We start from the raw sequence: 24376 nt of genomic DNA on the forward strand, positions 1-24376 counted from the left end.
ACATAATTTAACAATAATAATAATCACCAATCACATATAAGTTGTGGTTATCTGGACGTATGATCGATATGTTGTCAATATAATAGTCATCCATGAAAATTTTCTTTCAGCGATGTCAGCATATGGACATGTTTTTACACACTAGTTAATCGCAACCTATAAAAATTAAATACCACATAAATTATATCTTAATTAGAAACAACCATATAATTGCACTACGCATTCTTTATTAATCATGAAAATAGTTTTTATCTCCCTCATGTTATATATATATATATATAATATGCACTCTGGTTTACGACCAGCTAGCTAATTGAAATAGCAGACCTTTCCAACCAAACGGGATATAATTAAAAGGAAACAAAACAAAGTTTTCGTGTAGACTTAAGTATTATTGTTGAGAAAATTGACAGTCCACCGCGAATAATGGAATAAATATGGGTTTTTTAGTTCGACCAAAAAAAAAATAATTAAAAGAAGAAGAAAATGGGTTTGGCCAACGTTGACCTCATTTAATATTCCAAACCCTAGATTCTTTTTCCCAAAAGTAGATTCCTGGGATATTCGGATATTACTTGTAACCATGCATTACGCTCGAGATGAAGTAATTTGTTAATTGAGTTCAATGTTCGACAAAAAAAAAATTGAGTTCCATGTGATTCACGAACAAATGTATCTCTTTTACACGCTTGAGTCTTCGACCGAGAAATCAACAAAACAAAGAACAAATAACACTCATTTTTCAAAAGGTTGGGACCGCCCAAATCCCCATCACAAATTGGCTCGGCTTCTACAAATGTTTAGACTTATTGGAAGAAAACATGGAAGAAGTTCTAGGGCTGCTTTACTTTTCTAGGGCTGCTGCTTTACTTTTCTAGGGCTGCTTTACTTTTCCATGTTTCCTTCCATGTTTTCTGCTTCCATGTTTTCTGCTTTGTTTTTTCTTTCTTTCTGTTTTTTGCTTTTCCTTGTTTTCGGCTCCTCCTGTTTCTTTTCCTTTCTTCCGCTCATTTATATGAGCTTTCCTTGTACTTGGTTTCACATAATACAAATATAGACATTCAAAATTCAATATGGTATCAGAGCAGTGACCCTAACCGGCCTGTCTCTGTGGTGTTCTCTTGAGAGATTTGTGAGCTTCTTGTCCTTCAATCATGGCTGAAGAAAGCTTAGTAAATTTGGAAGGAGACGGCTTTCATGCTACTCCACCATCACCACACTCAGATATTGATATCAACCCAAATCAACGTCTTAGTTTTGTCTTACTAAATGAGTTTAACTATCTTCCATGGGAGAGAGCAGTTTCTCTTGCTCTGGGAGGACGATCAAAGCTTGGTTATGTTAATGGTGCTATTCCAATGCCTGAGACTACCTCACCGGAGTATGATGCTTGGCTATGCAAAGACCAGTTGGTCATGTCGTGGCTACTCAATTCCATGGATCGTAAGATTGCAGAAATTTTTAGCTATGCTGAATCCTCCATGACTCTTTGGAAAAATCTCAAGGAAATGTATGGAAATCAGAACAATGCGGCTAGAGTGTTTCAGTTAAAGAAGGACATTGCTGGTTTGCAACAAGAAGGGAAGCCATTTGTGCAACATCTTGGAAAGCTGACCACTATGTGGAACGAGCTGAATGTGTATCGACCACACACCATCGACGCTGCTATGCTAACTAAAAGAGCCGAGGAAGACAAAATATTCCAACTCCTAGCAAGCCTGAGCCCTGAATTTGAAGATCTTCGAAGCCATATCCTCATGAATCCCGACCTGCCTTCTTTTTCAAGTGTGTGTGCCACAATTCAAAGAGAAGAGGTTCGAAGGAAAGTCATGACCTTGGACATGAAGGCAAATATACCAGAAGCTAGGGCTTACTTCTCTAACCAAAAACTTGGTGAGGAGAGAGGTTACAAAGGAAAGAAAACTGGCTTAAAATGTAGCCATTGTGATGCTGGTGAGCACTCAAGAGACCGATGCTGGATTCTTCATCCAGAGTTAAAACCAAAGTTTCCTAGGGATAACAAAGGTGTCTCGAAAGGCTCGTACAACCCTTCTTACAAGGCAAATCATGTTGCCACAACTTCTTCTGATGGAGCACTGAAGTTCACCACTAATCCAGCTGCACTGATCAACGAGTTTGCTATGTTTCTTCACAAGAAACAAGGTCTTGGAGATAGTGAAGGACCACTAAATCAGTGTGACAACAATCAAACTGCACTACTAGGACAGTTTGCTGGCTTCCTGGCTGGAAATGAAGGCGTGGTACAAAGGGACATCCCAGGTATCTTACACTCCTTCTCAACTGCTCTCAACATTGGTAATGTGCATGATTATTGGATTATAGATTCTGGTGCCACTGATCATATGACTAACAAGTCTACAAACTTGCATAAATTTGAAAAATTTTCTATTCCATCCCAAGTGTCAGTTGCCAATGGAAAAAATGCTATGGTTGTGGGAAAAGGAAAAATACATTTGATCTCAAGTGATGTCGAGTCTGAGGCTCTTTATGTTCCCTCATTCCCTTTTCAACTTTTATCTGTTAGCAAGATCACAAACTCATTAAATTGTCTTGCCATTTTCTCTCCCAAAAATGTGATCTTTCAGGATGTAGTCACCAAGAAGACGATTGGTGAAGGATTTTTCATAAATGGTCTCTACTATCTTTCCAAGCATATTCAAGTTCCCAAGGTTTTTCAAGTCACTTCAAGCTTAGCTCAAGAACAACAACTTTGGCACCAACGTCTAGCACATCCTTCTGAAAAAGTTCTATCCACCTTGTTCCCAAATATGTGCAAAGTTACAAGTCCTTGTGATGTTTGTCATTTTTCTAAGTTTACCAGATTACCATTTACTTCCTCTTTGTCTAGGGCTAGTAACCCTTTTGAAATTGTGCATTCCGATGTTTGGGGACCAACTATAAAGTCTTTTGATGGATACAAATATTTTGTAACTTTTGTGGATGATTTCACAAGGAATACTTGGTTGTATCTTTTGAAATTTAAAAGTGAAGTGATGGAAGTTTTTCAAGATTTTCATAGACTTGTGGCCACCCAATTTGCTTCAAAAATTCATATTTTACGATCAGATAACGGCACAGAATATATGTCTCATAACATGTCACACTACTTGAGCACGCATGGTATATTACACCAAACAAGCTGTGTTGGAACACCTCAACAAAATGGGGTGGCCGAGAGGAAGAATAGAGATCTACTTGAGAAGACTAGAGCTCTTATGTTTCACATGAATGTGCCTAAGAAGTTTTGGTCTCAAGGAGTCCTTACTGCGGCATATCTCATCAATAGATTGCCTAGTAAAGTGTTGAATTTTAAATCACCTTATGAGGTCTTGAAAAATAGAAAGATCAACTTTTCCCATTTGATAGTCTTTGGGTGTACATGCTTTGTTCACATTCAAACTCAAAATCGTGACAAGCTAGACCCAAGGGCTGCCAAATGTGTCTTTCTAGGTTATTCATCTACCCAAAAAGGTTACAAGTGCTATAATTCAACAACTAGAAAAATGGTTGTTTCAAGGGATGTTAAATTTGAAGAACATGTTCCTTACTTCTCACAATCACTGGATTACTCTAGACAGGGGGAGCATTTGATGGACTTATTTCCTTTTCCATATCCAAACGGAGAAGATGCAACATGCACTCCTAGTGATCATGTGCCGGATGATGTTAACCTTCACTCGGTGGAACATCTTGAAGATGAAAACCCTTCCTCATCAGAGATTCACACTGCACCCTCCAGTGATCCTTCCAACCATGATGTTGTTCAAATACCTGTAGTTCAATCTCCTACAGTTCGTCGCAATCCTGCACGAGAGAGGAAACTTCCATCCAAGTTGCATGATTATGTGACCTACACACTGCCAGGTATCCCGTGACTGATATTATTGATTATAGCAAAGTCTCATCTTCTTTTGCTACATTCCTAAGTGCCATTAATGAAGCTCGAGAACCTGAAAGTTTTCAAGAAGCCAATCTTCACAGTGAGTGGAGAAATGCTATGGCAGAGGAGCTTCAAGCCCTCCATGAAAATAACACATGGACTATAGTGAAACTTCCAAAAGGAAAGAAGGCAGTGGGGAGTCGTTGGGTGTACAAAACTAAGTTTCATTCGGATGGCACAATCGAAAGGAATAAGGCTCGCTTGGTTGCTCGAGGTTTTACACAAACCTATGGCGTCGATTATAAAGAGACATTTGCTCCGGTGGCAAAAATGAACACTGTTAGAGTATTGTTGTCGGTTGCAATTAACAATGCATGGCCTCTCTTTCAAATGGATGTTAAAAATGCTTTCCTGCATGGTGAAATTGAAGAAGAGGTTTACATGAAGCTACCCCCAGGTCATCCTCAATCAAACAATCCAGAAATGGTGTGCAAACTCCATAAATCCATTTATGGTCTCAAGCAAAGTCCACGTGCATGGTATGCCAAGCTCAGTCATGTTCTGGAAAGGGTTGGTTTTTGTCGAAGTATTGCGGATTCTTCCCTATTTGTTCGTTCCAGCTTAGTGGGTAAACTAGTTGTGCTCATTTATGTTGATGATCTAATTGTGACAGGTGATAATATGTCAGAGATTAATGCTCTTAAACAGTATCTCAACAACAAGTTTTCTATCAAGGATCTTGGCACTCTCAAATACTTTCTGGGCATCGAGATGGCACACTCTCACAAGGGTTTCTTCCTCAACCAACGCAAGTATGTCATGGATCTTCTTCACGAAGCAAAAATGATAGATTGCAAGCCTGCTCGTACCCCCTTGGATAGCAACTTGAAGCTAAAAACTCACGGTGATCCAGTTCCCAATTTAAGTTACTATCAAAGAATGGTTGGCAAACTCATTTATCTGACTATCACACTTCCTGATATATCATATGCTGTCAGCATTGTTAGCCAGTTTATGCACTCTCCAAGCATGGATCATTTGAAGATTGTTCATCGTGTGCTACTTTATCTTAAGGGTTCCATTGGTAGAGGAATTCTTATGCGCAACAATAGTCACACTCAGATCTCAGGCTATACCGATGCTGACTGGGCAGGCAATTCTCTAGATCACAAGTCTACCACTGGGTTTTGTACGTTTGTGGGAGGCAACCTAGTTACCTGGAAAAGCAAGAAACAAAGTGTTGTTGCACGCTCTAGTGCAGAGGCAGAGTATCGTGCTATGGCGTCCACTGCTTGTGAACTTATTTGGCTCAAAAGCCTTCTGTTGACTTTAGGTTTTCCTCATCAACAACCCATGTCCCTACACTGTGATAATCAGGCCGCGATGCATATTGCATCGAATCCTGTATTCCATGAGCGAACTAAACATATTGAAGTTGATTGTCACTACGTCAGAAATCAAGTTCAGTCCAAGGTGATCGACACTCACTACACGCGCAGTCATGATCAACTTGCGGATATTTTCACAAAAGGATTACCCTCTGCTGATTTTCAACGTCTTTTGTTCAAGCTTGGATCAATTAATCCCTTTGATCCAGCTTGAGGGGGAGTATTGGAAGAAAGCATGGAAGAAGTTCTAGGGCTGCTTTACTTTTCCATGTTTCCTTCCATGTTTTCTGCTTTGTTTTTTCTTTCTTTCTGTTTTTTGCTTTTCCTTGTTTTCGGCTCCTCCTGTTTCTTTTCCTTTCTTCCGCTCATTTATATGAGCTTTCCTTGTACTTGGTTTCACATAATACAAATATAGACATTCAAAATTCAATAAGACTCCTTTCGATGAGTGATATTATACAACTGTTTAGATTCATCTCGATGAATAATGTTATCTTTTCAAATATTTAAAATCTAATTAATTTGAACCATTCGTTCAAATGAAAATCAATTCGATCAGTATTTCAAATTAACGGTCTACATTATATAACATACAAAAATATAATATGTATAAAATTTTGGCTTTAAAAGCATGCCATTTCAAACCCTACAAAGAGAGGGAAACATTTTGAGGTATTTGTGTGTATTTGAAAGACTGTTATATGATGTTATCATTCTACATATTATGGCATGACTACAAAAATAATCTCTTTCCAAATGAAAGGAATTCGTCTGGTCAAATAAGGTTTCGTCATCCATAGTTACAGTCCATTAAGTTGACAAGTTCTGTGACTACTTTTCAAAATGGATTGAGTGCTTGGAAATAAAATGTATCTGCACGGCATGAAGAGAATTTGTTGCAGACAAGTCACCTATTAGGTTAGAAAAGCAGCAAATTAACGTCTTGAAATACATTTGAATCTGGGACTCTTAAAGCATAATGTTTACATGCCCACCATTTTTTCTTTCTTTCTATTTTTACTTTTTGGTGTGGGTAAAACAAACTCCTATATTCCATGCAAGGGACATGTTCTTATCTGTTACTGCGTATAATCATTTATCAAATGTCATGCGTAGGGTGTGCCCTTTGAGTCTATGGCCGTCCCGGCTCAACCTCTTCGTACAGTCTTTCACTTTAATATCTTGTTTGTTACAAGGCCACGTGATTAGGCTCGGTTTTACTTCAAATAATCAATAAACTAATGATATTACCCAAGTTAATTAATATCACAGCCAAGCAAAGCCTAATCTGCATTAAAAATATTATGCAAGATTGAACTATCATATAGATATAAAGACTGAGTATCCTAGCTAGAACGTCTGTGGCCTTGCTGTAAGTATTGCCAAGACCCCTTCAAACATATATATGCTTACTTCACGCCATTGGAATCTTATTATTTTATCCATTTTCCAAACCCCCTCAACCCTCTTATATATCTCTCCAAGGCTCTGAAAATATATGTATCCAATAGCTCTCACAAAACAAAAATGGAGAAATTATATCTTCATGTGTTCTCTCTCCTCCTAGTCATCTGTCTCTTCCCTCAACTCATAAAATCACAAGATGATGATTATGTTAGACAACCTCCTCGCGGAGTAATATTCACCCACCACACTAGATCGGATGAGGACCCTCAACAGGTACAGTTTATGAGTAGTCTAACAGTTTATATAATGTACGTCTTATTGTCCGGACAGTGATGTTAGTATCTTGTATCTGAAACGGTAGCTCACTTTTTCCAAGTAATGGGGAAAACGACCGAAACATGCTATAGTTTTGTGCTCGGAAAATCAATTCAGACCCGACTATTATAATTTCTCGTTGATTATTTTCCTAACTATTTTATTAGGTGCATATTTCACTGGTGGGAAAAGATCATATGAGAGTTTCATGGGTTACTGAAAGCAAGCATGTTAAATCAATTGTGGAGTATGGAAAGGAATCTGGGATATATAATGGGAAGGCAACTGGAGAACACACATCATACAAGTACTTTCTCTACAGCTCCGGGAAGATCCACCATGTTACCATTGGTCCCTTGGAGCCTGCCACCACATACTTCTATAGGTGTGGAGGTTCAGGCCCCGAGTTCTCCTTCAAGACACCCCCACAAAAACTTCCCCTTGAATTTGCAGTGGCCGGTAAGTTAAATAACGGTTTTTCTTTCAAAGATAATTTACGTTGTCAGATTGTCAAATTTCCCTCTTGCAAGAAATTTATGGGTCAATAACTTTGCTTGGAGATTAGTAGCTGTTCACAAGAAATGAACTCCATGAACGTCTTTCTGAAATTAGATTGAATATTATGTTTTATGTTTGTTGGGGGTATGATAGAGTTGGTTATATATAGTTGCTTTAAGTCTAATTGGAATGACAACAAATGTTGGAGATGAGTGTACAACTCTCGTTAGGAAAATTTGCAATTTTAGCAAACTTTCTGCGGCAGACCTTGCTTATTGAAGTGAACCTCGCAAAAACCCACTTAAAAACTGTAAGAAATAATCTGACCTTTAAAAATCGAAAAAGATGAAGTCACAGCGACTTTAATAGTAAGCTTCTCCTCTGTCTTAGATACGTAGCGCTCAACCAAACAATAGGCGCCTTTGATCCAATAATGAGCGTATTTTTTGTGATCACTATTTATTAATAGACCAATACTATTGACTCGCCTATTAGAATCATCATAAGAAACCATCAAAGAATCCATATTATATCCGGAGTGTATTACAGTTCTTATTTATATATATATATATATATATATATATATAAGTTCTATTCCTATCAGAAACAACATATCAGCATGCTTTTGAAAAAAAAAAAAACGCATCAGCTTGCATGTGTTTGCATGTCTATATTTCTATTTCATTTTAATTTTAGAGGTCCTCTGCTTGATTCTGCAACCTTGGGTTGGCTAAAGACCATTTAACTGTTTCATGGTTAGTAAATTAATTAGGGAAACCGGTTGAAATGATGAAAACAAAAATCTCATTGTTGAAATAATTATTTTTTTAGGATTTTTGTCGATATATTGTTAATATTTAATCGGTAACGTCATTAAAATTTGATCAATATGTGGTCGTTGTTTTGAATTTAATCAATTCAACGATTGAGATTTGTACAATCATCATTTCAGCCAACGTCTTTTACTTATGTGCAATCTAATTGTCTATATCAAAGAAAACTTTAGTCTTGGTAAAGGATGAATATTATACATGGTTGAGGTCATCCTGAATCAGCTGCAGCCCTACCTATTTATCTTCCAATTAATCAACTCTCTCATAAGAAGAATGTGTTTTGCTTAAGTCGAACAATATATATAATCAGAGATTTGGGACCATAGCTTGAGCTTCAATTTCCTTAGCCTTGTGATTATATGGCTCTGAAGGATTAATATGTTTTGGAGTCATATATTATCTCTGTGTGTGGCTTTGAAGAAATCTTTGCCTGAGAGCAACTCCACAGGCAATAATTCTCCAGACGATTGGGCAATAGGAAATTATTACCTTTGTGAATAATAATTGTCTGAATGCATATTTACCCTATAGATGAATTGCCTGAGATTGACATTAAAATTTTATTTTTTAAAAAGCGGTAATATTATGTTTAATTTTGAATAAATTTTTTAACAAATCTCGTCATGCTACGTGTTATTATCCGAAATTACACTTTTTGTGATAGAGAATGGTTGGGCCCCACCAACCTGTTTTGGTCGGTTGATGCACCTAATACTCGCACGTGAAGTGCACACACCTGATGCAAAAAAAAAATAATGACGTGGTTGACGTCTACCTAGCGTAAAATGTACTCAGCCGCACACAAGGACAGGAATTGCCTGATGGCTTGGTCTGGAAACCTTGGACCCAAAATCTGGCCGACTTTTTGGGTTGGGGTGAAGTTGGTTTTTTGCGTTTTGGGGGGAGGGTTAAATTGCCCAATTCCCTTGACAATTGGATAGGCCTGGAGTTGCTAAGAGAATATTCTCCTCATTCACCTTAGACCTCATAATCTCGTAGGAAGCCTAGTTGTCTTGAAAAAATAGAAAAACCTTTTCCTTTTCTTTGAGCAACAATGATATTCTATTTTAAAGTAATATAAACTACGCGAAGGGGGGTTCAAATTCAGGTTCATTATAGGAGCACTTCAGGTCTAATCCATGTCGCTTAAACTAGCCGTTTGTATAAAACATTTGAGAATAACCCAAAATGAGAGTGCATCTGGTCTTCGATTTGGTTTGAAGGTTAACAAGTCCAAGGCCAACCTGAAGGAACCCAGTACGGCAATTGCCTTAAACACCCAAGTTATATGCATACATATTAACTACATCAATTCTGGCTCGAAATTGTTAACTTAATGGTTTGCCACATCACCCTAGAATATCAAGGTCTAGCAGCTGTCACATTAATTTGTTATAAAATCGAAGTTTGGTGTATGTAACATTGTTCATATTTTCACATATTGGTTTCAGGTGACCTAGGTCAGACTGAATGGACTAACTCAACCCTACAACACATCGGAAGCATGGACTACGATGTGCTTCTCCTCCCCGGTGACTTGTCATACGCCGATACACAGCAACCGCTTTGGGACTCCTTCGGCCGCATTGTCGAGCCCTACGCCAGCAAACGCCCGTGGATGGTCACAGAAGGCAACCATGAAATCGAGAGCATCCCGATCATCAACCCTACTGGCTTCAAGGCCTACAATGCCAGGTGGCCGATGCCCTACCAAGAGAGTGGGTCCACCTCAAACTTGTACTACTCTTTTGAAGTTGCCGGGACCCACGTCATCATGCTGGGGTCCTACGCTGATTTTGATGTTAAGTCAGATCAGTACAAGTGGCTTGAGGCTAATTTGGCAAAGATTGATAGGAAGGTGACGCCGTGGATTGTTGTGCTTCTGCATGCACCTTGGTATAATTCCAATAATGCCCATAAAGGTGAAGGGGAGAGTATGAGGAAAGCAATGGAAGAGTTGCTGTACAATGCAAGGGTGGATGTGGTTTTTGCAGGGCATGTTCATGCGTATGAACGATTTGTAAGTTGGCTTAATTTGATTCCTTACGTGCAAATTAGTTAACATTATGACCGGCTAATATTGTATTTTATGATTAACTTTGTTAATGATTGATGATATGCAAACTAGGGTTTCTAATGTTGTTAATGATTAATGTTACAGACTAGGGTTTACAACAATGAAGCTGATCCATGTGGTCCAGTGTATATGACCATTGGTGACGGTGGAAACCGCGAAGGACTAGCGTTAAAGTAAGTACTCTTTATTTTAGTTCAAACTATTGTAGTGCTATGTCAATGTGCTCGTCTCCTTTCACCTAAGTTTGGAATCCTCTGATCTTCCTAAAGATTATAACCAAACTTTAAACCATCTTTATACATATAGGTTCGAAAATCCGGCTTCCCCTCTGTCTTTGTACAGAGAGCCAAGTTTTGGACACGGAAGGCTCAGAGTATTAAACGAAACACATGCATTTTGGGGATGGCATCGAAACAACGAATCAAACTCCGTTGTAAAAGACCAGGTCTGGTTAGAAAGTTTGAGCAGCTCCAAAACATGCATGAAATCTGGGAGCCAGAAGGTGGGTTCATCATCTGTTAACGATGAATTATAGGTCGATCACATGTCACACACAAAGTTTACAATACCTTAGTCTTGTTGTTTTTTTAGCTAACAAAGATTGGAAGTTACAAGGTTTCTGAGTGCATATGTTTATAAATTCTTCTTTGATAATTAAGTGCAAGGTGTGGATATATTATTACCTTTGAGTTCTTCGTTTATCATCATGTTTTTGTATTGGATGCCTTGTATAAAACAAGTTAGTGGAAAATAAACATCAGATTTGTTGTGAATAATGTGGATGGGCTACATGAATAATTTGTTACTATTTATGCACAGTATTTTCACTATTTATTTGTGGAAAATTTGTAAAGTGAATAGTATTCTTTGCTTATAAAATGAATGAGAGATGAAGAAGAGGTTCACAGAAGAGATTGTGAAAGAAGAAAGAGGAAGAGAGAAGAGAAGAAGAGGAAGAGAGAAAAGAGAGGAAGATGAGAGGGGATAGTAGAGAAAGAGTTATTTTGTACTCTTATTATTCTAAATTATAATGAAAGCACTACCGCTGCCCCGAGGACGTACTCCAGTCACACTGACTGTAGAGGAACCTCGTAAATTTTGTGTCTTATTTTATTTATTCTACTGCACACACCGTCGATTTTACAACAAGATTATGTTTTGTCTTGGATTGTGATTGTGATTTTTCTGTTTAAAAACGAACTGCTGTAATTAATTAATTTTGTCAGTCCTAAAAAAGTTTGCAAAATAAGCAAATTTGTATATGTGAGTCAAGGTAGTTGGTCGGGATAGTGAGCATGACTCCTTACACATAAATTCAAATCAATATCCATATAAATTAGAGTAGTTTAAAATTTGCATGGATGAAAAATAAGGTAAATATCCTATTTGCTAATTTGACACCTATAAAAGAAGCCACAACTTAGAAGTTAGCATTGGTGCAGATGATGTTTTACGGAGTGACAAAAAATAATCATATGCACTCTGATGCGGGTTCGATCACTATCGATCCGCCTTTCTTTTAACAACTAACAATTTAACTCATAAATGCTATCGTTTGAATTTAAATAATAATAAAAAAGATAAAAAAAAAAAAAAAAAAAAAGGTATTGGTGATGTCAACAATATTACCCAAACATACGACGGATGGGTTAAATGATAATCTAAATAAAGCAGGCTGGTTGAGTGGTTCGGTAACTTGACTTACAAATAAAGACCAAAATCATGCCAATTTTTAACTAATTTTTTTGTTAGTCTTTCCTTATCCAAGGAAACAGGATGTGACAAGTAAAATATGATCGTACTAATGTCTCGGTTAGAAGTGAATTTAACATGGGTGATATAGTTTTTGGTTGAAATATTTTTGGAATTAATTTTTAGTTGAAATATTCTTGCAACAAAACGCAAACATCCAAATCAATCGAAAGCAAGACGTATGACGAGAAATTGGACCCGAAATTTCACTCCCAAGCAAATATATTTTTCGTTCTTTTTTTTTTATTTTTTTATTTTTTTTAGACTTACAAACCAAATCGCACAATAATTATTTGCAAAAACTAATATAAAATTAAATTAAAAACCTAAGGGAATAGAAAATATTTATATCAGCTTAATTCCCACGCGTGCCCGATGGACGGCCCTGATCGGAGCGACGGTTCCGCGTGGCTTCGCCGACGGCCAGATTGATTGCAATCCGCCGGTCACCGATTTGTACTTTGGCAAATGTATTGAGATCTCAAATCTTCTCGAGCTTCTCGGCTATGACCAGGGGGTTGCTCCTGGCGATCTCCTCTCTCCCGAGCGTCTTGAAATCGAACGAACACGCGTGCTTCTCGGGGTACCTGTGGACGCCGCAGAACGTGGTCCCGCACCTGCACTTGAAGCCGGTTAACCCGACCCGTTTCCTGCAAACGGTGCACCGGTTCGGCTGCGACACCATCGCAGCCACCTCACGAGCCCGGAGATCTCCGGCGGGATCTTTGATTATATCTCCGACTACCTCCGGCAAAGTCAACTCCGGAGGCGGAGTCTGACATTGAGTCTCGATCGCTGCCAGAAAAGAAGGGAAGGATGTTGAAGGCGGAGAACAAGGAGGAGCGGAGAGAGAGGAAGAAGCGGCGACGGAGGCGGAGAGGGAGGCTTCGACGGTGGATTTAATCGAGGCCTCCTGCTGCTCCTTGATGCAGAAGTCTCTGTAGCATTTGGAGCAGAGGTTCATGGTGGCCGGGCTGCCGAAGAACCCGCAGTTGTTTGCGCAGAGGTGGTGGCCTTCTGGGGCTTCGCATCTGTGCTCTTCCGCCATGTCTACAGTCAATCAATTATTCAATTTCCGCCTCAGATCTTGTTTTTCTCAAATTCGCCGATCGGATTCAATCAGTTCAGATCGTCGTCTTCTCCGCCGAAGAGAATCGATTTCCGAAAACTGATCTGCGATCGAGAGGACAAAAATATTATAACAAATTTGACGAAAAATCTCAAACGGTTTTCCGTTAAACTAATTTGAAAAACCGGAGGATTAAATAATTAATAAGCTATTTGGTTGCTGAGAAACCAAAGGAAGGAAAAAGAAAAATCCAATTTCCGGTTCCCACACTCATAAAAAAACAGCTAGCCGTGCGGCTAATAACAAAAAACCATCAGCGTCCAGAGGATCCGCGTTTTTGGAAACTAATTTTTCGGAACCAACGAAGCGGATTCTGGATTCTCCCATCATTTTTCCTCCTTAATTTTCTCAGCTACCAAACAGAAAATCACCAACAAAAAAAAAATTAAAAATTATATAAAAAAATTCTGGGAGAGGGAGAGATTTTAGTACCTGTGCGAGGAGGAATCCAGAGATTATTTGCGAAGCGAAGCGAGGAGGAGAGGGGATAAGATTATGAACGAGGAGAGAGAGAAGTTATTAAGAATCTTAATACGGAAGCCTTATTGACAAGGTCAGAGGGAGGAATATTAATAATTTAATAAAAAAGGAAGGAGGAATGGCGAAACGTGACAAAATTAGACCGTCCAATATCAACATTAATACGATTGATCAGCCATTTTTTTTCCATCATAATTTCGTCAGAGATGTTATTATTTAATTTAAATTATAATACATAAATCTCTACTAATTAATAAAATTTTCTTTGTCAATCAAAATATGATGAAATGATTAATTAGTCTTTTATGACACAAAAAAAAATGATGGGTAATAATCTAATTTCATAAGTTTAAATTTTACTGTTTTTTATTGAAGCCTCAGTTACAAGTAATGTTAAAATACCTCCAATATTTAAAAAAAAAAATCAAAAACAAAAATCTCTCACTCTTCCCACAATCTCTCTCTCTCTCTCTCTCCTTCTCATTTTCTAAAAAATTGTGTTCACACACAAAATGTGTATGTAAATACTAGTGTAGATTAAAAAAGTATAGTAATTAGACATATCGTGAGATGTCAATATATAATTCTTATTATTTTATAATTGTGATCAACATAGCTTTTTCCTATAATTGTAAAAAAGTATTGAATTCTTGCCTTACGGCCTTTGTTTAAATCTTTTTTATGACTAATTTAACATTTAGTTTAATCAAATTTATGGTTTGACAAAAAATTTGTAAGCAATATTTTCACATTGTGTTCCAAAAAAAAGCACCGTAAACACTTTCAAATGTCAAAATTAAATTATAAGAATTGGAATTATGACAGGAGACAGCTTGGAAAATTCACATAAATAACATGATTGTGAATGACAAAAGGGTTACGGAAAATCATGCATCTGGCAAGGTGGCTATTTTTTTTTTTTTTTTTTTTTTTTTTTTTGAGCTTTTCATGTTAAATCTAAAATTGATAGCTTATGTGACAAGTTGACATTTTAATTTATTTTAATTTTTAATCGATATATTTCTTTGTTATTATTATACTTGTTGTATCAAATTAGAAATAAAAATTTTAACCACTTAGTATTTGGTAATATGATACTTTGTGTATCGAATTATGTTTTCGAAATAAAATAAAATAAAAAAATCTTCTACTATGAGTGAGGGTTTGGTTGATTCCGCCTCCCTCTCGCAGTTGTATTCGGCACCTAAAAGCCGACACCAGAGCTGGTGTAGACACATTGAATTCGGTTCACCACCCCTGCCGTATTTTGGCTGCTATATACAACTTTCTTATGGCTTAAGAAAAAGGAAATATTATCTGCGTTTTTTAGCCCAAATTTTGGAAAACGTGTGGAATTAAAACTCATTCCGTTGGTTTAGAGTTTTTACGATTACGAAATTAATAACTGAGCAAGTGTAAAATTGAGCGCATTTAGTTTGATGCATTTTTTTTATTTTCGTCATAGTTTATTTTGGGTGAAATAAGGATTTGTCCCTCGGTACATGAGAGATTTGCAAGCGGTATTAAAAAGAGAATTGTAAAAAGTAAGGGTAGAATGATTGCAAGTTCAGAGCTTTTTCGATTTCGAACCAATATTGAGCTAAAAAACTAAAATCTTATCAACCACGTTGAAAGGGTTTTCAATTTGAAGCACAATCAATTTTCAGCGTTTGCTGAAGAAAGTTTTCAAGTAGTAAACCCTAAACCTTACAAAAAATTTATCGTCATAGTTTATTAGGTGACTTGAAGCTTACGGCTTGGTGCATGAGAGATTTGCGAGGGTACAACCAAGTACAAATATAAAACCTTAATTAAAATGAAAATCTGAAGTGTAACTTCATTGATAATATCATCACGAGGACATATTTCTCTATGAATTTCACTTATACATGTCTTGAAATGCACTTATTTTTCATATCCGAATGGATCAAGAAAAGAGCTCAACTGATTATTTGAACATGATTCCGCAAGAGCATTGACAAGTTTCCTGAACACAATGCATGATGCAGTGAGGATCCTCACACTTATACTCATAGCATTGTTCTTCACTTATGCATTCCAGATGATAGGGTGCCGGAGACAGGGATGCCAACGCAGACGAGGATAGGGGATCAGCGTTCCTTGCAGGTTCCAGTTCTCTACTTTTAGCTCCATCTTGCAAACCTGCATCGACATCCATGTCCGATAACATTATATCTGCAATCCAGTACTAATATATATATCACCCTTACATATGTATATATCTCCACCTAGACTTCACACACACACACACACACACACACATATATTGATTCTAAATATTAATAACAAAACTTTAGGCACATTGTCGAAGATATTTAAAATTTGATCAAACGAGGATCTACCAAGGATGAGAAGGAAGCACACTATTATCGCACAAGTCTTCGTCATTTTTGCTTGGAGGAGTATGTGGTATCTAAGTTTGTAGTGAAATTCTGCTCTCCTAAACTTCGTGATGGTAGCATTATGAGCCTATAGGGCCATATTTATATGGTGATCATAGGTGTTTTTGTATCCGTTGTATGATATTGTACTCGATTAGGAAAATAACAATGTTGCAAGGTTTGTGCATTTCTGGAAACGTATCAAGGCCCGTTTTATAGCGTTTATGGAAAGAAATCACAATGCATTTTCTGAAGAGATTATAGTTAGCATAGGAGAACACGATGCACTTAGACACGTTAGAATCCATGAATGGAAGTTTCCTCATTGCTGAATGATTACTTGCTACAGATGGCATTGTGATCCCTAATCTGAAGAGATTTGTTTCCATTTTGAAGAAGAAAGGTTTTCCACAAAAGAGGCACGGCGTGTTTTGGTCTGAAATCCGTTCTCAGAAAGTTTCCAAACTAATGTACGCCAGAGGAGTTTGGAATTTTATTGCATATAGGTAACTTTTATATGAACGGTACATCGAAAAATTAGCGCTGTACATGTTGTTTTGATGCAGTTAACAAAGCATACTGCATACCAGTTCTCACTGCATAATGCATTGTGTGCTACAAGTAATGTTAAAATACCTCTAATATTAAAAAAAAATCAAAAACAAAAACCTCTTACTCTTCCGATGTTCTCTCTCTCTCCTTCTCATTTTCTAAAAAATTGTGTTCACACACAAAATGTGTAGGTAAATACTAGTGTAGATTAAAAAAGTATAGTAATTAGACATATCGTGAGATGTCAATATATAATTCTTGTTATTTTATAATTGTGAGCAATATAGCTTTTTCCTATAGTTGTAAAAAAGTATTGAATTCTTGCCTTACGGCATTTGTTTAAATCTTTTTTTATGACTAATTTAACATTTAGTTTAATCAAATTTATGGTTTGACAAAAAATTTGTAAGTGAGGGTTTGGTTGGTAGGTTTTGGTTGATTCCGCCTCCCTCTCGCAGTTGTATTCGGCACCTAAAAGCCGACACCAGAGCTGGTGTAGACACATTGAATTCGGTTCACCACCCCTGCCGTATTTTGGCTGCTATATACAACTTTCTTATGGCTTAAGAAAAAGGAAATATTATCTGCGTTTTTTAGCCCAAATTTTGGAAAACGTGTGGAATTAAAACTCATTCCGTTGGTTTAGAGTTTTTACGATTACGAAATTAATAACTGAGCAAGTGTAAAATTGAGCGCATTTAGTTTGATGCATTTTTTTTATTTTCGTCATAGTTTATTTTGGGTGAAATAAGGATTTGTCCCTCGGTACATGAGAGATTTGCAAGCGGTATTAAAAAGAGAATTGTAAAAAGTAAGGGTAGAATGATTGCAAGTTCAGAGCTTTTTCGATTTCGAACCAATATTGAGCTAAAAAACTAAAATCTTATCAACCACGTTGAAAGGGTTTTCAATTTGAAGCACAATCAATTTTCAGCGTTTGCTGAAGAAAGTTTTCAAGTAGTAAACCCTAAACCTTACAAAAAATTTATCGTCATAGTTTATTAGGTGACTTGAAGCTTACGGCTTGGTGCATGAGAGATTTGCGAGGGTACAACCAAGTACAAATATAAAACCTTAATTAAAATGAAAATCTGAAGTGTAACTTCATTGATAATATCATCACGAGGACATATTTCTCTATGAATTTCACTTATACATGTCTTGAAATGCACTTATTTTTCATATCCGAATGGATCAAGAAAAGAGCTCAACTGATTATTTGAACATGATTCCGCAAGAGCATTGACAAGTTTCCTGAACACAATGCATGATGCAGTGAGGATCCTCACACTTATACTCATAGCATTGTTCTTCACTTATGCATTCCAGATGATAGGGTGCCGGAGACAGGGATGCCAACGCAGACGAGGATAGGGGATCAGCGTTCCTTGCAGGTTCCAGTTCTCTACTTTTAGCTCCATCTTGCAAACCTGCATCGACATCCATGTCCGATAACATTATATCTGCAATCCAGTACTAATATATATATCACCCTTACATATGTATATATCTCCACCTAGACTTCACACACACACACACACACACACACATATATTGATTCTAAATATTAATAACAAAACTTTAGGCACATTGTCGAAGATATTTAAAATTTGATCAAACGAGGATCTACCAAGGATGAGAAGGAAGCACACTATTATCGCACAAGTCTTCGTCATTTTTGCTTGGAGGAGTATGTGGTATCTAAGTTTGTAGTGAAATTCTGCTCTCCTAAACTTCGTGATGGTAGCATTATGAGCCTATAGGGCCATATTTATATGGTGATCATAGGTGTTTTTGTATCCGTTGTATGATATTGTACTCGATTAGGAAAATAACAATGTTGCAAGGTTTGTGCATTTCTGGAAACGTATCAAGGCCCGTTTTATAGCGTTTATGGAAAGAAATCACAATGCATTTTCTGAAGAGATTATAGTTAGCATAGGAGAACACGATGCACTTAGACACGTTAGAATCCATGAATGGAAGTTTCCTCATTGCTGAATGATTACTTGCTACAGATGGCATTGTGATCCCTAATCTGAAGAGATTTGTTTCCATTTTGAAGAAGAAAGGTTTTCCACAAAAGAGGCACGGCGTGTTTTGGTCTGAAATCCGTTCTCAGAAAGTTTCCAAACTAATGTACGCCAGAGGAGTTTGGAATTTTATTGCATATAGGTAACTTTTATATGAACGGTACATCGAAAAATTAGCGCTGTACATGTTGTTTTGATGCAGTTAACAAAGCATACTGCATACCAGTTCTCACTGCATAATGCATTGTGTGCTACAAGTAATGTTAAAATACCTCTAATATTAAAAAAAAATCAAAAACAAAAACCTCTTACTCTTCCGATGTTCTCTCTCTCTCCTTCTCATTTTCTAAAAAATTGTGTTCACACACAAAATGTGTAGGTAAATACTAGTGTAGATTAAAAAAGTATAGTAATTAGACATATCGTGAGATGTCAATATATAATTCTTGTTATTTTATAATTGTGAGCAATATAGCTTTTTCCTATAGTTGTAAAAAAGTATTGAATTCTTGCCTTACGGCATTTGTTTAAATCTTTTTTTATGACTAATTTAACATTTAGTTTAATCAAATTTATGGTTTGACAAAAAATTTGTAAGTGAGGGTTTGGTTGGTAGGTTTTGGTTGATTCCGCCTCCCTCTCGCAGTTGTATTCGGCACCTAAAAGCCGACACCAGAGCTGGTGTAGACACATTGAATTCGGTTCACCACCCCTGCCGTATTTTGGCTGCTATATACAACTTTCTTATGGCTTAAGAAAAAGGAAATATTATCTGCGTTTTTTAGCCCAAATTTTGGAAAACGTGTGGAATTAAAACTCATTCCGTTGGTTTAGAGTTTTTACGATTACGAAATTAATAACTGAGCAAGTGTAAAATTGAGCGCATTTAGTTTGATGCATTTTTTTTATTTTCGTCATAGTTTATTTTGGGTGAAATAAGGATTTGTCCCTCGGTACATGAGAGATTTGCAAGCGGTATTAAAAAGAGAATTGTAAAAAGTAAGGGTAGAATGATTGCAAGTTCAGAGCTTTTTCGATTTCGAACCAATATTGAGCTAAAAAACTAAAATCTTATCAACCACGTTGAAAGGGTTTTCAATTTGAAGCACAATCAATTTTCAGCGTTTGCTGAAGAAAGTTTTCAAGTAGTAAACCCTAAACCTTACAAAAAATTTATCGTCATAGTTTATTAGGTGACTTGAAGCTTACGGCTTGGTGCATGAGAGATTTGCGAGGGTACAACCAAGTACAAATATAAAACCTTAATTAAAATGAAAATCTGAAGTGTAACTTCATTGATAATATCATCACGAGGACATATTTCTCTATGAATTTCACTTATACATGTCTTGAAATGCACTTATTTTTCATATCCGAATGGATCAAGAAAAGAGCTCAACTGATTATTTGAACATGATTCCGCAAGAGCATTGACAAGTTTCCTGAACACAATGCATGATGCAGTGAGGATCCTCACACTTATACTCATAGCATTGTTCTTCACTTATGCATTCCAGATGATAGGGTGCCGGAGACAGGGATGCCAACGCAGACGAGGATAGGGGATCAGCGTTCCTTGCAGGTTCCAGTTCTCTACTTTTAGCTCCATCTTGCAAACCTGCATCGACATCCATGTCCGATAACATTATATCTGCAATCCAGTACTAATATATATATCACCCTTACATATGTATATATCTCCACCTAGACTTCACACACACACACACACACACACACATATATTGATTCTAAATATTAATAACAAAACTTTAGGCACATTGTCGAAGATATTTAAAATTTGATCAAACGAGGATCTACCAAGGATGAGAAGGAAGCACACTATTATCGCACAAGTCTTCGTCATTTTTGCTTGGAGGAGTATGTGGTATCTAAGTTTGTAGTGAAATTCTGCTCTCCTAAACTTCGTGATGGTAGCATTATGAGCCTATAGGGCCATATTTATATGGTGATCATAGGTGTTTTTGTATCCGTTGTATGATATTGTACTCGATTAGGAAAATAACAATGTTGCAAGGTTTGTGCATTTCTGGAAACGTATCAAGGCCCGTTTTATAGCGTTTATGGAAAGAAATCACAATGCATTTTCTGAAGAGATTATAGTTAGCATAGGAGAACACGATGCACTTAGACACGTTAGAATCCATGAATGGAAGTTTCCTCATTGCTGAATGATTACTTGCTACAGATGGCATTGTGATCCCTAATCTGAAGAGATTTGTTTCCATTTTGAAGAAGAAAGGTTTTCCACAAAAGAGGCACGGCGTGTTTTGGTCTGAAATCCGTTCTCAGAAAGTTTCCAAACTAATGTACGCCAGAGGAGTTTGGAATTTTATTGCATATAGGTAACTTTTATATGAACGGTACATCGAAAAATTAGCGCTGTACATGTTGTTTTGATGCAGTTAACAAAGCATACTGCATACCAGTTCTCACTGCATAATGCATTGTGTGCTACAAGTAATGTTAAAATACCTCTAATATTAAAAAAAAATCAAAAACAAAAACCTCTTACTCTTCCGATGTTCTCTCTCTCTCCTTCTCATTTTCTAAAAAATTGTGTTCACACACAAAATGTGTAGGTAAATACTAGTGTAGATTAAAAAAGTATAGTAATTAGACATATCGTGAGATGTCAATATATAATTCTTGTTATTTTATAATTGTGAGCAATATAGCTTTTTCCTATAGTTGTAAAAAAGTATTGAATTCTTGCCTTACGGCATTTGTTTAAATCTTTTTTTATGACTAATTTAACATTTAGTTTAATCAAATTTATGGTTTGACAAAAAATTTGTAAGTGAGGGTTTGGTTGGTAGGTTTTGGTTGATTCCGCCTCCCTCTCGCAGTTGTATTCGGCACCTAAAAGCCGACACCAGAGCTGGTGTAGACACATTGAATTCGGTTCACCACCCCTGCCGTATTTTGGCTGCTATATACAACTTTCTTATGGCTTAAGAAAAAGGAAATATTATCTGCGTTTTTTAGCCCAAATTTTGGAAAACGTGTGGAATTAAAACTCATTCCGTTGGTTTAGAGTTTTTACGATTACGAAATTAATAACTGAGCAAGTGTAAAATTGAGCGCATTTAGTTTGATGCATTTTTTTTATTTTCGTCATAGTTTATTTTGGGTGAAATAAGGATTTGTCCCTCGGTACATGAGAGATTTGCAAGCGGTATTAAAAAGAGAATTGTAAAAAGTAAGGGTAGAATGATTGCAAGTTCAGAGCTTTTTCGATTTCGAACCAATATTGAGCTAAAAAACTAAAATCTTATCAACCACGTTGAAAGGGTTTTCAATTTGAAGCACAATCAATTTTCAGCGTTTGCTGAAGAAAGTTTTCAAGTAGTAAACCCTAAACCTTACAAAAAATTTATCGTCATAGTTTATTAGGTGACTTGAAGCTTACGGCTTGGTGCATGAGAGATTTGCGAGGGTACAACCAAGTACAAATATAAAACCTTAATTAAAATGAAAATCTGAAGTGTAACTTCATTGATAATATCATCACGAGGACATATTTCTCTATGAATTTCACTTATACATGTCTTGAAATGCACTTATTTTTCATATCCGAATGGATCAAGAAAAGAGCTCAACTGATTATTTGAACATGATTCCGCAAGAGCATTGACAAGTTTCCTGAACACAATGCATGATGCAGTGAGGATCCTCACACTTATACTCATAGCATTGTTCTTCACTTATGCATTCCAGATGATAGGGTGCCGGAGACAGGGATGCCAACGCAGACGAGGATAGGGGATCAGCGTTCCTTGCAGGTTCCAGTTCTCTACTTTTAGCTCCATCTTGCAAACCTGCATCGACATCCATGTCCGATAACATTATATCTGCAATCCAGTACTAATATATATATCACCCTTACATATGTATATATCTCCACCTAGACTTCACACACACACACACACACACACACATATATTGATTCTAAATATTAATAACAAAACTTTAGGCACATTGTCGAAGATATTTAAAATTTGATCAAACGAGGATCTACCAAGGATGAGAAGGAAGCACACTATTATCGCACAAGTCTTCGTCATTTTTGCTTGGAGGAGTATGTGGTATCTAAGTTTGTAGTGAAATTCTGCTCTCCTAAACTTCGTGATGGTAGCATTATGAGCCTATAGGGCCATATTTATATGGTGATCATAGGTGTTTTTGTATCCGTTGTATGATATTGTACTCGATTAGGAAAATAACAATGTTGCAAGGTTTGTGCATTTCTGGAAACGTATCAAGGCCCGTTTTATAGCGTTTATGGAAAGAAATCACAATGCATTTTCTGAAGAGATTATAGTTAGCATAGGAGAACACGATGCACTTAGACACGTTAGAATCCATGAATGGAAGTTTCCTCATTGCTGAATGATTACTTGCTACAGATGGCATTGTGATCCCTAATCTGAAGAGATTTGTTTCCATTTTGAAGAAGAAAGGTTTTCCACAAAAGAGGCACGGCGTGTTTTGGTCTGAAATCCGTTCTCAGAAAGTTTCCAAACTAATGTACGCCAGAGGAGTTTGGAATTTTATTGCATATAGGTAACTTTTATATGAACGGTACATCGAAAAATTAGCGCTGTACATGTTGTTTTGATGCAGTTAACAAAGCATACTGCATACCAGTTCTCACTGCATAATGCATTGTGTGCTACAAGTAATGTTAAAATACCTCTAATATTAAAAAAAAATCAAAAACAAAAACCTCTTACTCTTCCGATGTTCTCTCTCTCTCCTTCTCATTTTCTAAAAAATTGTGTTCACACACAAAATGTGTAGGTAAATACTAGTGTAGATTAAAAAAGTATAGTAATTAGACATATCGTGAGATGTCAATATATAATTCTTGTTATTTTATAATTGTGAGCAATATAGCTTTTTCCTATAGTTGTAAAAAAGTATTGAATTCTTGCCTTACGGCATTTGTTTAAATCTTTTTTTATGACTAATTTAACATTTAGTTTAATCAAATTTATGGTTTGACAAAAAATTTGTAAGTGAGGGTTTGGTTGGTAGGTTTTGGTTGATTCCGCCTCCCTCTCGCAGTTGTATTCGGCACCTAAAAGCCGACACCAGAGCTGGTGTAGACACATTGAATTCGGTTCACCACCCCTGCCGTATTTTGGCTGCTATATACAACTTTCTTATGGCTTAAGAAAAAGGAAATATTATCTGCGTTTTTTAGCCCAAATTTTGGAAAACGTGTGGAATTAAAACTCATTCCGTTGGTTTAGAGTTTTTACGATTACGAAATTAATAACTGAGCAAGTGTAAAATTGAGCGCATTTAGTTTGATGCATTTTTTTTATTTTCGTCATAGTTTATTTTGGGTGAAATAAGGATTTGTCCCTCGGTACATGAGAGATTTGCAAGCGGTATTAAAAAGAGAATTGTAAAAAGTAAGGGTAGAATGATTGCAAGTTCAGAGCTTTTTCGATTTCGAACCAATATTGAGCTAAAAAACTAAAATCTTATCAACCACGTTGAAAGGGTTTTCAATTTGAAGCACAATCAATTTTCAGCGTTTGCTGAAGAAAGTTTTCAAGTAGTAAACCCTAAACCTTACA

General features: G+C 36.6%; 3 protein-coding genes and 4 long non-coding RNA genes across 8 annotated transcripts; 2 read left to right on the forward strand and 5 right to left on the reverse strand.

Moving 5' to 3' along the window:
* The first annotated feature begins 895 nt into the window (after nt 1–895).
* Nucleotides 896–5777, forward strand: LOC148692548 (uncharacterized). Its single transcript, XM_088680972.1, has 4 exons — nt 896–2450; nt 3600–3885; nt 4575–5374; nt 5760–5777. The coding sequence occupies exons 1-4, from the start codon at nt 1155–1157 to the stop codon at nt 5775–5777; spliced, it is 2400 nt and encodes a 799-aa protein (XP_088537098.1). The 5' UTR covers nt 896–1154.
* Nucleotides 5778–6656: 879 nt separating this feature from the next.
* LOC137746005 (purple acid phosphatase 22-like) lies at nt 6657–11195 on the forward strand. The gene is made up of 5 exons (XM_068486047.2): nt 6657–6969; nt 7179–7470; nt 9794–10362; nt 10504–10592; nt 10726–11195. Exons 1-5 carry the CDS (start codon nt 6817–6819, stop codon nt 10952–10954), a joined length of 1332 nt encoding a protein of 443 aa, XP_068342148.2. The 5' UTR covers nt 6657–6816; the 3' UTR covers nt 10955–11195.
* Nucleotides 11196–12375: 1180 nt separating this feature from the next.
* LOC137745289 (zinc finger A20 and AN1 domain-containing stress-associated protein 4) lies at nt 12376–13905 on the reverse strand. Of its 2 annotated transcripts, none has more exons than XM_068485221.2 (2): nt 13733–13905; nt 12376–13344 (listed from the first exon to the last, which is right to left on the reverse strand). In XM_068485221.2, exon 2 carries the CDS (start codon nt 13217–13219, stop codon nt 12653–12655), a length of 567 nt encoding a protein of 188 aa, XP_068341322.2. In that variant the 5' UTR covers nt 13220–13344; nt 13733–13905; the 3' UTR covers nt 12376–12652. The 2 variants fall into 2 exon arrangements, with proteins under 2 accessions (XP_068341322.2, XP_068341323.2); XM_068485222.2 differs by having other exon boundaries at nt 12376–13221; nt 13733–13887.
* Nucleotides 13906–15602: 1697 nt separating this feature from the next.
* LOC148692549 (uncharacterized) lies at nt 15603–16326 on the reverse strand. The gene is made up of 2 exons (XR_015954024.1): nt 16144–16326; nt 15603–15943 (listed from the first exon to the last, which is right to left on the reverse strand). It is a non-coding gene; the product is annotated as an uncharacterized LOC148692549 (long non-coding RNA).
* A 1497-nt stretch (nt 16327–17823) lies between these two features.
* LOC148692550 (uncharacterized) lies at nt 17824–18547 on the reverse strand. Its single transcript, XR_015954022.1, has 2 exons — nt 18365–18547; nt 17824–18164 (listed from the first exon to the last, which is right to left on the reverse strand). It is a non-coding gene; the product is annotated as an uncharacterized LOC148692550 (long non-coding RNA).
* Nucleotides 18548–20044: 1497 nt separating this feature from the next.
* On the reverse strand, nt 20045–20768 carry LOC148692551 (uncharacterized). The gene is made up of 2 exons (XR_015954023.1): nt 20586–20768; nt 20045–20385 (listed from the first exon to the last, which is right to left on the reverse strand). It is a non-coding gene; the product is annotated as an uncharacterized LOC148692551 (long non-coding RNA).
* Nucleotides 20769–22265: 1497 nt separating this feature from the next.
* Nucleotides 22266–22989, reverse strand: LOC148692552 (uncharacterized). The gene is made up of 2 exons (XR_015954021.1): nt 22807–22989; nt 22266–22606 (listed from the first exon to the last, which is right to left on the reverse strand). It is a non-coding gene; the product is annotated as an uncharacterized LOC148692552 (long non-coding RNA).
* Between the last annotated feature and the right edge of the window lie 1387 nt (nt 22990–24376).

This window comes from Pyrus communis, chromosome 12, assembly GCF_041283825.1.
Source record: "Pyrus communis isolate YQ-2024b chromosome 12, ASM4128382v1, whole genome shotgun sequence".
Classification (NCBI taxonomy): domain Eukaryota; kingdom Viridiplantae; phylum Streptophyta; class Magnoliopsida; order Rosales; family Rosaceae; genus Pyrus; species Pyrus communis.